This window comes from Delphinapterus leucas, chromosome 9 (genome assembly GCF_059928025.1).
Source record: "Delphinapterus leucas isolate spDelLeu-1000000601 "Yukka" chromosome 9, BTC_Dleu_Yukka2, whole genome shotgun sequence".
NCBI lineage: Eukaryota > Metazoa > Chordata > Mammalia > Artiodactyla > Monodontidae > Delphinapterus > Delphinapterus leucas.
The window spans coordinates 72,075,640-72,089,932 of record NC_143137.1 but is presented as its reverse complement, the minus strand read 5'-3'; the positions used below and the strand labels follow the sequence as shown (position 1 = coordinate 72,089,932).

At 35.2% G+C, this 14,293-nt stretch overlaps 1 protein-coding gene across 1 annotated transcript in view; it reads left to right on the top strand.

Annotated features, from left to right (window-relative positions):
• TMEM196 (transmembrane protein 196) overlaps positions 1-14,293 on the top strand; it is a 55,671-nt gene that overhangs the window by 32,267 nt on the left and 9,111 nt on the right. Inside the window, exon 2 of the mRNA XM_022587857.3 lies at positions 11,042-11,098. Coding sequence (XP_022443565.1) covers positions 11,042-11,098 — 57 coding nt within the window. The remainder of the gene's footprint in view (positions 1-11,041; positions 11,099-14,293) is intronic.

Genomic DNA, 14,293 nt, shown 5'->3' with positions numbered 1-14,293 from the left:
CAGTAATGGCAAATGAAATAACACATTCAATTCCATTTTTGTAGTAATATGAGGTTCAAAACTGTTCTTTTGCTCCATTATTTCTTTTCTTCATTTACTTGTCCAACACGGAGCAAAATTCCTTTTTTTTTTTTTTTTTTTTTTTTGCGGTACGCGGGCCTCTCCCTGTTGTGGCCTCTCCCGTTGCAGAGCACGGTCTCCAGACGCGCAGGCTCAGCGGCCATGGCTCACGGGCCCAGCCGCTCCGCGGCATGTGGGATCTTCCCGGACCTTGGCACGAACCCGTGTCCCCTGCATCGGCAGGCGGACACTCAACCACTGCGCCACAAGGGAAGCCCAAAATTCCCTTTTTTCAATCCATTTTTCTTCTGCAGGGTTGAGAGAATATCAAAATGCTTTGCAAAATAAAAGGTTTATTTCCGCTACCATTATGAATGTGTAGAACTGCAAAACCTTTTCTAAATAAAGATGAAATATGATGGTCGTTGAGGGTGAAGCTGCATCTACTTTAATATGTAGTGGTTTATGATTCGTTATACTTAACTGAGAATAAAACCACATTCAGCCTTCAATCACAATTATCCATGATCGGCTGCATTAATTTCTAAAGGACTGAACCCAATTCTTGTAAATTATTCTGTGGCACTTTTGGATTTGTGCCTGAAAGCTCTGACCATAGCAGGTTGCAAACTCAGTTCACCAGGCAAAACCAGCCTTGCGTAAAAGCAAGCAAATGATGGCCTTAGTGCTGTGATTGAAGAGAGACTAGCACAGCTCCTTGGCTCCAGAATATGGGCTGCCATCCTCCTTTCCAAATATGCATTCTGAAAACATATAGATTGGGGAGTTTTTGTTAGTTTTTTTTTTTTTTTAATACAAGAGGCATGGAACTTTGAGTCATTCACTAATCTATATATCTATTTATCTTGGCTGCTTAGTCACAAGACGGAAGTCATTCTCTAGTAAGGATGAATCTTCATGGGCTATTCTTTCCTAATACCTCACTAATAATTTGGCCTTGAGCAAATAGGGGGCTACTCATTTAACTTTTTGAATAGGTAACACCTGTACATGGCTTAAAAATAAATAACCAAAAGTATTCAACGAAGAGTCTAGTCTCCTTTATCCAGCTGGCATCAGTTCTCCAGCCCACGTAATCACTCTACTCTATGTTTCTTACATGTTTTTCCAGAATTACCTTATGTGTGTAAGGGCAAATATGTCCATAGATTATTAATATTTCTTGTCTTTTTATACAAAAAGTAGTTTATTACATACACCATATTGCATCTTGCTTTTTTCGTTTAACTATATATGGTAGAGAACTTTCCATATCAGTGTATAGAGAACATTCTCACATGTTTTTAATTGATGCAGAGAAGTCCATTGAATTTAATCAACTCTCTACTGACTGACAATTGAGATTGCTCCTCTTGTATTGTTGCTAACAATGCTAAAATAAATAGACACATAGATTGTTTTGCACACTTGCAGCTATATCTGATAAATTCTCAGATGCAGGATTACTGAGGCAAATGAGATATACAGATATGCTTGTATATGTATATGTGTGTGTATAATATATACATATATAAAATTTTGATAATTGTTGACAAGTTCTTCTCAGTAGAGTCTGTTTCAATTTATCTTTCCACAAGCAATGTACGACAATCTGGTTATTTTTCCCAGTTTGTCACTTTAAACTTGTTCATAATTTTCTGCCATGTAGCAATTTTTTGCTTATTTTCTTGTTTTAATTTTTGAACAAATCAGTCTTTTATTTCATGGACTTTGTAACTTCAAAGTAATAAAAGAATTCCTCTTCTAGTATTTTTATGATTTAGTTTTAAATTTAAATCATTAGTACATTAGGCTATTACCCTGTCATATAGTATAAAGTGTATATATCTAGTTTCATTTCTTTTTCCGGATGGATACACAGATGTCCAAACACCACTAACAAAATAGTCTGTTTTTTCATAAATGTTTAGAGATGACATTTTATTATATACTAAATTTCATATACATTCTGTCTATTTCTAGGTTTTATAATTCTATTCTTCTGTTCAGTTTTTCTGTTCATGTGTCAATGTCATTCTGTTTTAATTATTGAGGGTTTGTAATATGTTTTGATATCTGATGCTAACATTCACCCTCATTGCTCATCTTTGCCAGAGTTTTACTGACAAAGTTTAGGTATTCTTTTATATTAACTTTTGGATCATGTTTCCAGTTAAAAAATTGATCCTTTTGTTGTTTTTATTGAATTATGTTAAATTAACAAATTAGATTAGAAAGTACTAGCATATTTTTTACGTTAAAGCTTTTTATCCAAGATCATGTATTTTTCCATTTGTAAAAATATTCTATTACCTTATTTATTAATGTTTTTAGGTTTTATTTCATTAAAACTTGTATTATAAATGTATTTTTAAGAATTTTATTATTATTGAAAATGGGATTTCTTCCCTTACAGCCTCCAGTAGGATGTTGTTTGTCTACCTTAATTTATTAGTTTCCATATATTAATTTGTGCCTTGCTACCTTACTAAATCATCTTATTTTTTGTAGTGAATGTTAGAGTTGATTCTCTTGGAAATTTCATGAGTAAATCATACTGTCTGCAAACAATGGTAGTTTTAACTCCTCTTTTCCAATTTTAATACCTTTAATTTCGTTCTGCTATCCAATTGCATTGTCTAGTTGTGTAGTAGCTCCATTCCAGTATTCAACAAAAGTAGTGATACTGGGCATACTGATTATGTACATGACTTATTGCTGCTGGTGTTGACCATGGTCACCTGGCTGAGGTAGTGTTTGTTAGATCTCTCCTCTAAGTTACTCTTTTTTCCCCCCTTTTCATATGATACTCTTTGGAAGGAAGTCTTTATGTGTGGACCACACTTAGGGAGTGGACCACACCTCTCTGAGAGTGAGGTATCTACATAAAATATTTGGAATTTTTCTGCATAGATTTGTCTCTTCTCCATAGTTATTTATGTACTTATTTATCCAATCATTTATTTATATCAGTATGGCCCCATGAATATTTATTGTACTCATTGGTCACAATCTAATACTATTTTATTTATTTTGCTGCTCAAATTGTTCCAGCTTTAATCATTGGGAGCTCTTTCAATTGGCCTCTGTGTCCCTCTGACAAACCTCAATCAGTGTGGGTTTTTTGTTTGTTTTTTGAGCATCTCCATACTTTCTGACACTATAGTATGCTCCTAGCCCATATCATATATTTTCTGCTGCATTCCAAGGAACACACATTTCTTTAAGGATTTGTGATTCCTTTTACTGGAGGACAGTTTTAGAAACCAAGAGCCGAGTGATAGGTGTGTTCTTTGCTACTAGTATCATTACATCTAGGCCCTCTCAGCTGACAGCAAGAAAATGTGTGTATACTAATGTATATATTCACAGACCTATAAATAGTTCTATATGTAGCTATATTTATAAATATTAAGTTAAAAATTACTTCACACTGCTATCTACAATGCTAATCTGTTACCATATAGATCATTCTAGGCTGTTCCCCATGCTTATCTATAAACTCACGCTCCAATACTAAGAAACCTGTCTCCCACCGTCCATCATCCATTTAATTTAATTGTTCAATTTTAGTATACATGTATAGTAGGATCAGAATTGTTAATCAGTAACCCTGTAGGAAACAACTTTGTCCGACAGAGTATGGTGCTTATGTACAGTTTCTTTTGCCTTTACTTACTCAGGTCAGTATCTTTTCCCTCACCTCCTTCAGGGAAACCATTTCATACATTCATTGTTATACCGTAGATTGCTTTGTCACATTCTGCATTCCATCCTGTGATTCCATGACCCTCGAAATGATTTTTTAAATTTACGTGCATTAAGGTTTATTCTTTGTGCTGTGAAGTTCTGTGAGTTTTGACAAATGTGTAGTGTCATGTAACCGTAATTACAATGTAATACAGAAGAGTTTCACTGACTTAAAAATATCCCCTAGTCACCTATTCAATTTCCTCTACCTTGCCCCAAACGCTGGAAACTACTGAGCTTTTCACTGTCTCTTTTGTTTACTTTTTTCAGGATGTCATATAATTGGAATCATATGGTATGCAGACTTTTTAGACTGGCTTTTTTCATTTAGCAGTATACATTTAAATTTCATACATGTCTTTGAGTATCTTGATACCTCATTTATTTTTTATCACTGAATAGTATTTCATTGTATGGATATACCTGGTTTATCTGTTCACCTATTGAAGGACACCTTGGTTGCTTCCAGTTGTTGTCAGTGATGAACAAAACTGCTATAACGTGGCAAATTAGATGGGTAAATACCTGAAGGCACAATTGTTAGATCATATGGAAAGACTATGTTTAGCTTTGTAAGGACTGCCATGCGGTCTTCCAAAGTAGCTGTACCATTTTCCACTCCTATAAGGAATGAATGAAAATTTCCCTTGTTCCACACTACCAGCAACTGGTATTTCCAGTTTATTTTAAATTTTAGTTATTCTAATAGCTGTGTAGTGGTATTTCATTGTTGTTTAAATTCATGAGTTTTTAACAATAAATGATGGTGAATATCTTTCCATATGTACCATCCTTAGATCTTCTTTGGACACATGTCTGTTAAGATCTTTTCCCCAAGTGTTAATTCAGTTTTTCGGTTTTTATTGTTGATCATGTTTTTATTTCAACCTATTCCCTTGCAGTATTTTTCCAATGATGATTATTTGCATCAGTTTCTTTATTATGCCTATTTTCTTAATTCCCAACACAAAATTAGTCAGATTCTTCCGGATAATAGTGTATCATGCTCAATTCTAGATCTAGTTAACTAAAACAAAACACAGAAAATTTAGGGAAGATTAGGATTTCTATTAAGAGAAAAATCTATCAGCAATGACGAAAGACACTGGGTAGAATAAGCTTAAAAATTATGAAAGAGTGCTCTCTATTTCTGTGAACCATTAGAGACCAAAACAGCCCTGACACTTTGAACTTATGTTACGAACAAGGACTTTGTGTTTCTCCCTTGAAGAGCACTTTATTTGGCTTCATATCTGTTGGTATCTCACTGAGAGTAATTAAGGGGAATATCACTGCTTCAATGAAGAGCTCTAAAATGAGTAGGCCTGCTGGCAAAGCACAGGTGAACATATTGAGTGCAATTCCAGACCATGAGAGCACGTTGGAGTCACCTGCGAAGATTAAAATATTGATGCCTGAGTCCCAGCCTGGAGATCCTGATTCTTAATTGGCCACGGAATCAGGAATTTTAAAAGCTAATAAGCAGCCAGGTTTGAGAATCACTGCCCTCGGACAGGCTTTCCAACTTGATAAACTTTCCTCATTTTACACATATAATTGATACTGATACTGGAGTCACTAGAGAAACGGGATCCCAAAAGAAAAGAAGCCCATGACAGAGAGGACATCCTTAGGAGTCTAGCCAGGTGTCATGTAAGAAAGTCAAAATCATATCAGCACAGTATCAGGAAGACTATGAACTACTTTGGCATACTAGCATTTTGTGAGCTAAACTACAAAATAATCCTGTTAGAGACTTCAGTTATTATTCTTTTAACAGGTGATTGAAGTAGAGTAAAAATATTCAAGAACTGATGGTAACAAAACAAATCATCAAACTTTTAATCCAGGTACAAGGAGAAATATACCATTTTAATCAGAGAGATTTCTTTTGAATCAATTTCTCAACACTTATTATTTTTTTGTGTGTTTTCCTAATAGTTTTTCTATACGTTTTAAAGAAACTGATTAATTTTGATGAAGCTGTATAAATCAGTAAATGTTACCAAAGCATTAAGTTCAATTTGTGGTTCATCTCATTATCTTGAAGGGGAAAAAAGTACCATTTCTATTTTCGAATGTGTATATCTTCTGTAATTGGCTAGTGAATTTCAGTGAAAATTAATTCCCCTGAGGTGGTTAAATGTTACGTGAGAAAAATTTTAATAAGCTGTCTCAAAATAAGATTGGCCCACTGTCTTTCATAATCCCATCTGCCCAGCACTTTCTTGTTCTCCTAGCCAGCTGATAGAACCATTGCTTTTATCTACTTCCATTACAACCATGATTCCCAAATTTTCCATTACATAATTTAAATAGAAATTCTACAATAGCCTTTTTTCTCTTAGTCCTTTCGCAAAATAAGCTTCTTGGACAGAAAGAAATAGTAATAAGGAAGTCATTAACTAGCATCTAGGTCAGGACTGAAGGAGAAAGAGAGAGAGAGAGAGAGACATTGAGAGAAAGGGAAAACCAGTGAGAGAGAGAGAAAGAGAAAACCAGTAAGGAAAGAGGTTTTCATTCATTTTAGGAAAGTTTTAACAAATCTTTTCCACTTTACCTAGCAGAGTGTCTCTCCCTCTCTCTATTCTCCCTATTATTAGAGAAATTGAATACATTCACCTATGTTCTGATTGCTTTACATTACTGAAATTATTTACACCAACTTATTTTATAGTTTCACTTTATTTCCATTCGTTTTTCAAACTTTCCTGACATCTGTTGGTTCAATCTTTGTCGTCGTGGTTGTATTTTTTTCTCCTTACTTTTATTTTTCTGGTCTTTGATATTTTAACGCACAAATTTAAACTTCTACTTTTCTATCAATATCTGGCACATTAGTGCCTCTAGTACTCTGCCAAATGATACAAGAATCTTAGAACATTTTACTTACATGCTCTTTAACTCTAACCCACCATCTCTCATGCCAACATCACCTGGGATATTCATTCTAAACTGATATTATTTTTTCTAATCAATACATTTCTATTTAAAATATTTCCTGTTTTGCTTTATTTTGTGCTCTTGCTACTTACTATATTTCTTTCTTAACTCATGTCTTCCCCTGTTTGTTTTCCTGAAGAACAGCTTCTAGTTCTTTTAACAGCTTCTAATTCTTTTAGACACTGTCATGTGAAATAATGTTTTGAAGCCTGTATTAGTTTCCTATTGCTGCTAGAACAAATTACCATAAACTTAGTGGCTTAAAATAACAGAAATTTATTCTGTCACAGTGCTGGGAGGCAGAAGTCTAAAATGGGTCTGCAGGGCTGCATTCTTTCTGGAGGCTCCAGGGGAGAATCCCATTTCCTTACCTTTCCAGTTTACAGAGGCCACCTACATCGTTTGCCTCATGGCTCTCTCCCCCCATCTTCAAAGCCAGCAGTGTAGCCTCTTCAAATATCTTTGTCTCTGTGTCTTCATATAACTTTCTTTTGACCTTCTTGTGTTCCTCTTAAGGGACCTGTGATTACATTCAGCACCTACCTGATCCTACATTTAGCACAATGATCTCCTCATCTTGAGCTTCGTAATTTAATCACATCTGCCCAAGGTGTTTTTGCCATATAAGGTAACATTCATGGATTCTGGGGATTAGGATGTGTGTATATTGGGAGCCATTATTCAGCCTACCACAGTTCTTTTGCCCAAATGAGCACATCTCTTTGTAATCTCTTGTGTAAATGAGAGATTGGCTGAATGTACAGCACAAATTCAAGTTTTTCTTTCAAAATCTTGTATTTTATCTTAATATCTTCTTTTAGGCTGTTAGTGTGAAAGGTGGAGTCATCCTGGTGAGGAATTGATTTTACTGTTAACAATGATTATCTTTGGTGCATCAAGTCTTCAAATTCCATTAATGGAGGGCTGTGGTTACCTGAACTTTTTCAGTGTCAGTGCCTCACCCTCAGCTTTCCATTGTCCCTGCTCACTTCTAGAAAAGTTATCAGTCTGTAGTTTATTCACTTTTTCTTACTGTTAAGGTGGTATTGCTTTAGCCTTTCTACGTCCTAAGCAACAGCAGAAGGCTCCATGGACCTTTCATTAAGAAAATCCACTCAAAATTTAGAATGCTATGTCCATAACAGCTCCAGGGCCCATTCTACAATGAGTCACAGCCTTAGTTATCTATTGAATTTAATCTAAACTGAAATCAAACAAATTCCACTTGGAGGACTTAACTAGTTTTATTGCATAGTTGCCCTTGATGCCCTATCATTAGATTGCTTCATTTATATTACTTCCTAGTAAGAGCAAAGCAAATAATTCTCCCTGGATTAAAATTAAAATTAAGCAAATAATTCTCCCTACCTTCTCAGACATAAAATTATATTTTCTCATGTAAAATTGTATACCTAATTCAGGATAGAGACAGAGATATAGATATCCAGCTATCAGTTTTACTTTTTTTTTTTAACTAATTTGTTTTTCACTTGTTTCATAATTTCTGTAATGTGGGTCAGTGTTCTGCATCCTGGATAAAGTTATGTTGAACAAAAATAGCATCTTGAAATACTATAACAGACTCCTTATATAGTAAGGTACACTTAATTTTAGACTGTGATACAATCAACTAATCTTATAATTACTTTTATTACAACAAAATGGCAAGGGTAAAGAGTGCAATTATAGATGATGAGGTGTCATTGAATGCTTATGGTCGGATCTGCTAGCATAATGCAGTCTGCACTAACACTGAAAAATCCTTTTGAAAAGCATTCCCATTACATTATTAGAAATAAATTAACTTAGACACTTAAGCCTGAGATTTTATGTGTGATCTGTGACCTTGATGTGTGACCTTGAGTAAGTCACTAAACCTGTCTGGACCGCTCGTTTCCCATCTTTTAAGATCCCTTGTGGTGCTATGACTTGGGGTAAAGTTAGCCAATAAAATAAAAGATTATTTACTGCTTTTTTGTGCTTCTTTTTACTCTTTTCTGTAAACTGTGATGACTAAACTCAAGCCAGGATCCCTTAAAGCCTCCTCAGAATTGCATAATTTTGTATACTTCCCATTACATGGGTCTGTTTTTTCTCATGTTAGTTTTCTCTAAGGAGTGTGGATTTTGGATACCCAACAGAAGTATTTACACTGCAGGCCTGCTTGAGAGTGGAAAAACATTGTTGGATTCCCTTCCTACTCTACCTTCCCCCTCCCCAAATTTCTTAGAGGTACAATAGGAAGAAGCAATTTTATTGCACTTAGTTTATCCAACCAAGTGAATGGACAGTTAGGTTGGAGAGCTCTGCTTATGGTCCTGAGGTCCCCTTGGGCTTTGTTGTGAATAAATAATGGCATTGTTTATAGATTTCAAAAAGATCCAAGGAACACAAAACTGCACTGCTTTCAAATTATTTCAAGAATGAGTTCTGGGTGAATGGACTTTCAGGGTGAATAATGGGTTAGTCAGGGAAGCAGGAGTAAGACATGCTGAATCTTTGATTTGGAGCTTGGAAGCACTGAGAGGCACGGAACTGGTCCAAACTGGAATGACTTGAGCATAACCTTGAAAGGTCTGAGATGGGATCAGTAAGAAAGAGTCCATGAGGACAAGATCATCTAGACTTAGAACACAGGGGTGAGAAGTAGTCACTCAGAAGTTGCTTTTTAAGGCTTCTGAAAATTCTGCATGTATTCACATTTTATAAAGTTCTGAGTTTCTATCTGCTCATGGTTTTATGGTATGAAAATTATTCTGTTAGATCTATTTATATAGTATGTCAACACTTTGTCTGTTATATACTTTCTGAATATAATCCCAATTTTATTTTTTGCCTTTGAGAGTTATGGTATTTTTTACTAACAAAATTATAATTGTATGTGTTAGTATTTGTAAGTATTTTCCGTTTTGGTCTGTGACTTTGCTGCTATGTTTAGAAAATCCTTCCCACTTCTCTAAAATCGTATAAATCTTTTACTTTATCATCTCCTACCACATTTTTTTTATACATTTAAATGTTCAAACTGCTTTGTAGGCATTTGGTGTATGATGTTAGATGATGAAGATTAACAAATTGTCCCAATTACGTTTATTAAATAAATAGTTCTGATCTTTTCCCCATGAATTTGAAAGGTCATCTATATTATATACCAAATTCTTATATATCTTTGTGGTCCCTTATCTGTCTTGCTGCATCATTGCTTGCTTTATAATCATTTTGTTCCCCTGTATGGAAAGTTCCCTGCAAAGGTAAATTTTTATTACCTATTATTTTTAATCAAATTTTGTTGGTGCTTCCCACAAGCATATTACTTATTTCAGATAATCCTTAGAGTATTTTGATGTGTATATTTAAAAATCTATTCATGTGTAAAATACTCAGTTAAAACCACTTATATTATTAGTTCTGACTCGAGATAGCAACGTTTAAAAGAAAAATCAAATGAAAACAAGCTTAACCATATTCAGTTTTCTTTGCTAATCTGAAAGCCCTTATTAATGAGTTTATTATTTTACTTATATGGTTTACTTCCAGCAAAAGTATGCACAAATGGCCCTAAACGTTTCTCTCCAAATTAAACAATTTACCCGTTTCTGATAGCCAAAATGTGTAATAGTGCGGAACTGGTAGACGATTTATTGCAGCTGCTTTTGCAAAGCAATTATGTCACCAATGTACTTATTTACAAGCAATTACATACCACTGATAGCTTCATCCTGTTGTGTTCTTCTGACATTTCTGGTAGAATGAGGAGGCAGCTATCTTACCTGACACAGTTTGAGAGGTACAAAGAATATCTCTACGCAAAAAACACCTCCCAGTCTGATGCCTTCTCTTTTTATGTGTGTTATATTCCCTTCCTCTAGCAGAGCCCATCGATTTCTAATTACTTAGTATGAAGGAATGTACCATACAGCCATACCAATGAATGTATCATACCACTTTTCTCCCGAGAAAATAGGAAGGGATAAGGAGACAGTGAAAGTAGACAGGAGGAACAAAACTCCAAATTCATCTACTTCATCATTTTGCCTGGCGGTAAAACAGGTTCAAGTTTTGCTTAAATTCCACAATCACCTATATCAACTTTGCACAAAACTTTCATTAGAGTTTGCATTTTTATCCCTTACTATTCTAAAATCAGGTATTTTCCTTTTCAGCTTTTGATGGGAATGTAAAATTTTCAAGTTTCCCTGGAGAAAGTGTCATGAGTGAACTATAAACTAAAAACTAGGAGTTCTCTTATCTTTGGATATGAAATAATTGTTATTCTTTTCCTTTTCAGTTTCTTCTTTGTGGCATATGTGGAATATTGTGCGCCAAAAAAAAATCTGGACTTGTCGTAAGTTTTTGCCTTGTTTGTATTGTGCATTGAAGTGTCTGAAATGTAAGAATTCAAAAAGGGAAATGATGACTAGCCAACTTTCATACCCTGAATATTACTCATTTAGGATAAAAAGAAGACTGACACATAAATCCTGGCTTTTTTCTTTTCAAAGAAAACCATCAAGATTATTATAGACTCTGACAAAAGAAAGGAGAAGCTTTGATATACTCTTTAAATACATGAATCTGCAACCCTTAATGACCGCTGTGATGGCAGTCTCCACTTTTCGTTTATAGATTCCCAGACACTCACAAGAATCCTTCATTGAGCTGAAAAAGACAGAGCTTGAGTTCATGGGAAATTTAACTGTTTAGATATGGAGCTGGGCCTAAAGATTACTAGCCTTGACTGTGAAGTTAATTTTGCAAAGCAGCAAAACAGCTGTGTTGTTATAGTTGTAGTTAATTCCCAAAGGTTTTTAATTTTATTTTATTTTATGACTGTGAATGCAAATGTAAGCGTTCTCAGAAGTTTTATGGTACTGCTGTGGGTTTTGGGGGTTGTGGAATACACTCCCAGTTCACTCTGATATTGGCTGGAGGAGGATTTCTGTGTGCTGCAGTGTGGATTCCCTACTGTCTTTCATGACATTTTTTGAGAGTTAGAAAGTAGGAAAAAGCATGTTTATTTTTTTGAGGACAATAGGAAATATCACAGATCTTTATAAGTTGGCAAAATATATTGTACATGGACCCTAGAAAGTGGTCTTTGAGACTGAAAAAAGGAGAAGGGGACCAGGATACCAGGGAAGGGGAAGTATTGCAGTCATTTGTTCAACTCCTTTTTCTAATCACAGTTTTCTTTGTGAGAATACCTACTGCGACAAAAAGGGTGAAGCCCCCATTGCTTTAGATATGTGAGATGTAATTTTAAAAAATTACATTAAGGGAAACCTTTGGATAAAAATTTTTTTGGAGGCTTGTAATTTGCATTTGTGATTCTCCCATCACTCTTTACTATGGTTTGCTTTCTTTCTACGCTTTTCCTCTAGCAAAACTCTTCATGGCTATATAGTAACAATTTCTTGGAACATGGATGAAAGAAAAGGAAAGGAATAAAGGAGAGAAGGAACAAAAGAAGGAAAGAAAGGGGGAGGGAGGGAGGGGAAGTAATGAAAAGGGAGGGAGAGGAGAGGGAGAAAGGAGGAAGGGGGAGGGGAGGGCCAGGGAGGGGAGACATCTAAGTCAGTCTGGGCTGCTGTAACAAGGTACCGTAGACTGGGTGGCTTACAAACAACAGAAATTTATTTCTCACAGTTCTGGAGGCTGGAAGTCCCAGATCAGGGTGCCAGCATAGTTGGATTCTAATAAGACTCTCTTCTGGGTTGAAAATTTCTGGCTGTGTTCTCACGTGGCAAAAGAGGGAAGCGGGCTCTCTAGAATCTCTTATAAAAACAGGGACCCCGTTCATGAGGGCTCCACTCTCATGACCTAATTATCTCCCAAAGGTTCTGCCTCCAAATACTATAATATTGGGGATTAGGCTTCAAATATGAATTTTGGAGGGACACAAACATTCAGTTCATAGAAGAAGGGAAGGGAAGGGATTTTTTTAAAGGCCACTAGCATCTTTTCTGTTTTCCTAATTCTCTTATAAGTTATAAAAAAAAAATTATAAGATCTAAGCTTTTTAGAAACTACCATCCACTTTATCCTCCTGTACCATCTGAGGTTCCCATAGATGACATTAACTGTCTAAGATTCTCTACCCTTTAATCAAATTGTGTGAAAATTTCTCCACTCCAAATAACTCTAAAGTCTAGAATCTCTAGTCTGGTAAGATTTAACAATAGTATATGGTTATAAACTTGGTACAGATTTTAACGTTTTAATTCCTGAGTCAGAATGTTCTGTCTGCACATGTTAATGAAGTGTCATGCCTTTAAGGAATTAATGGCAATAACATCAGGAGAGATAGTGTTTTCCTGTAATAGTCTATTAAATTTGTTATTTATTTTATTAATTAACAGTAATTCATTATTTGAAGGCTAGAATGTAATATCTTTCCATATTTTCTGGGAATGAGTAAACACCAAAATATATTTCCAAGAAACAGCATGTCATTTGAATATACTTTAGAAGGAAATATAACTGATTGACTCTATTTGACATTGGGAGCTACAATTTCCCACTTGGGGTGATTCGTTGATTTGGTAATTGACATTCAATGCTATATTTCATCAACCATTAGAAGATTATACTCATCCATCACTGGGTTTTCAGTTTTGGTGATAAGTACAGAAAGACAGACACAATCAGGAATGCTGAATTAAGTTAGAGAAAGAAAACAAACTACCTGTAGTTCATTCTGCCCATTGTTCTATTTCATACATCCATGGCCTTACCCTTTGCTGGGAACTACATGCACTTAGCTTAGATGAACTGTTGTCAAGGAGGCCTTGTCTGAAACCCCTGGTTGGGCTACATTCCCCTGCTCCGTACTCCAAGGGCTACCTTTCATCCTTCTTTCTTAATATTTGCCATAATATGTTGGAACATTGGATCTTCTCTCACACAAGGCTGCAGTGTTCTCAAGGGGAATAACTATGAGCTGTTCTTTTTTTTGTAATGACAACTGCTGCCTCACTCATGGCCTAACAGATGCTATGTGCTCATTAAGTGTTTGCTAAAGTCAACTAACTGTCAACAGAAAATAATACCTAATAAAGTAAAATTAAATGCTAACCTAAGTTATCTAGCTGCTTGCCCTGTGGACTTATGCCAAAGGAGATCAGTCAAGTCCAGGAATGCTTTCTGAGGAAGTTAGGACTAGATTTGTGTCAGTCTTCCCTCTAGGGAACCAAGAAAGAAGCAAAATAATTTCCAGGAAATGAAAATATCATTGAAATGGGAATGAACAAGCTATACTGAGGGACAAGGGAGGTGATTAGAGTAGAGACAGTGTTCCAGAGAAAATGGAAATAGGGTTGGATAATTAAATTAGTATCACACTATAAAGTATCATCAAAGCTCATGGGAGAATTTAGACTAGACACAAATACAGAATAAAATTATTAAAGCTATTGGAATATTAAATTAAATTTATTAAACATTTACTGCACAAAAGGCATTGTGTTGTGCTTGGTTCTGCCAGAGATCCTATGATATTTAGGTTGAATAAAAACCCCTAGCTCAAAAAAACAAAAACAAA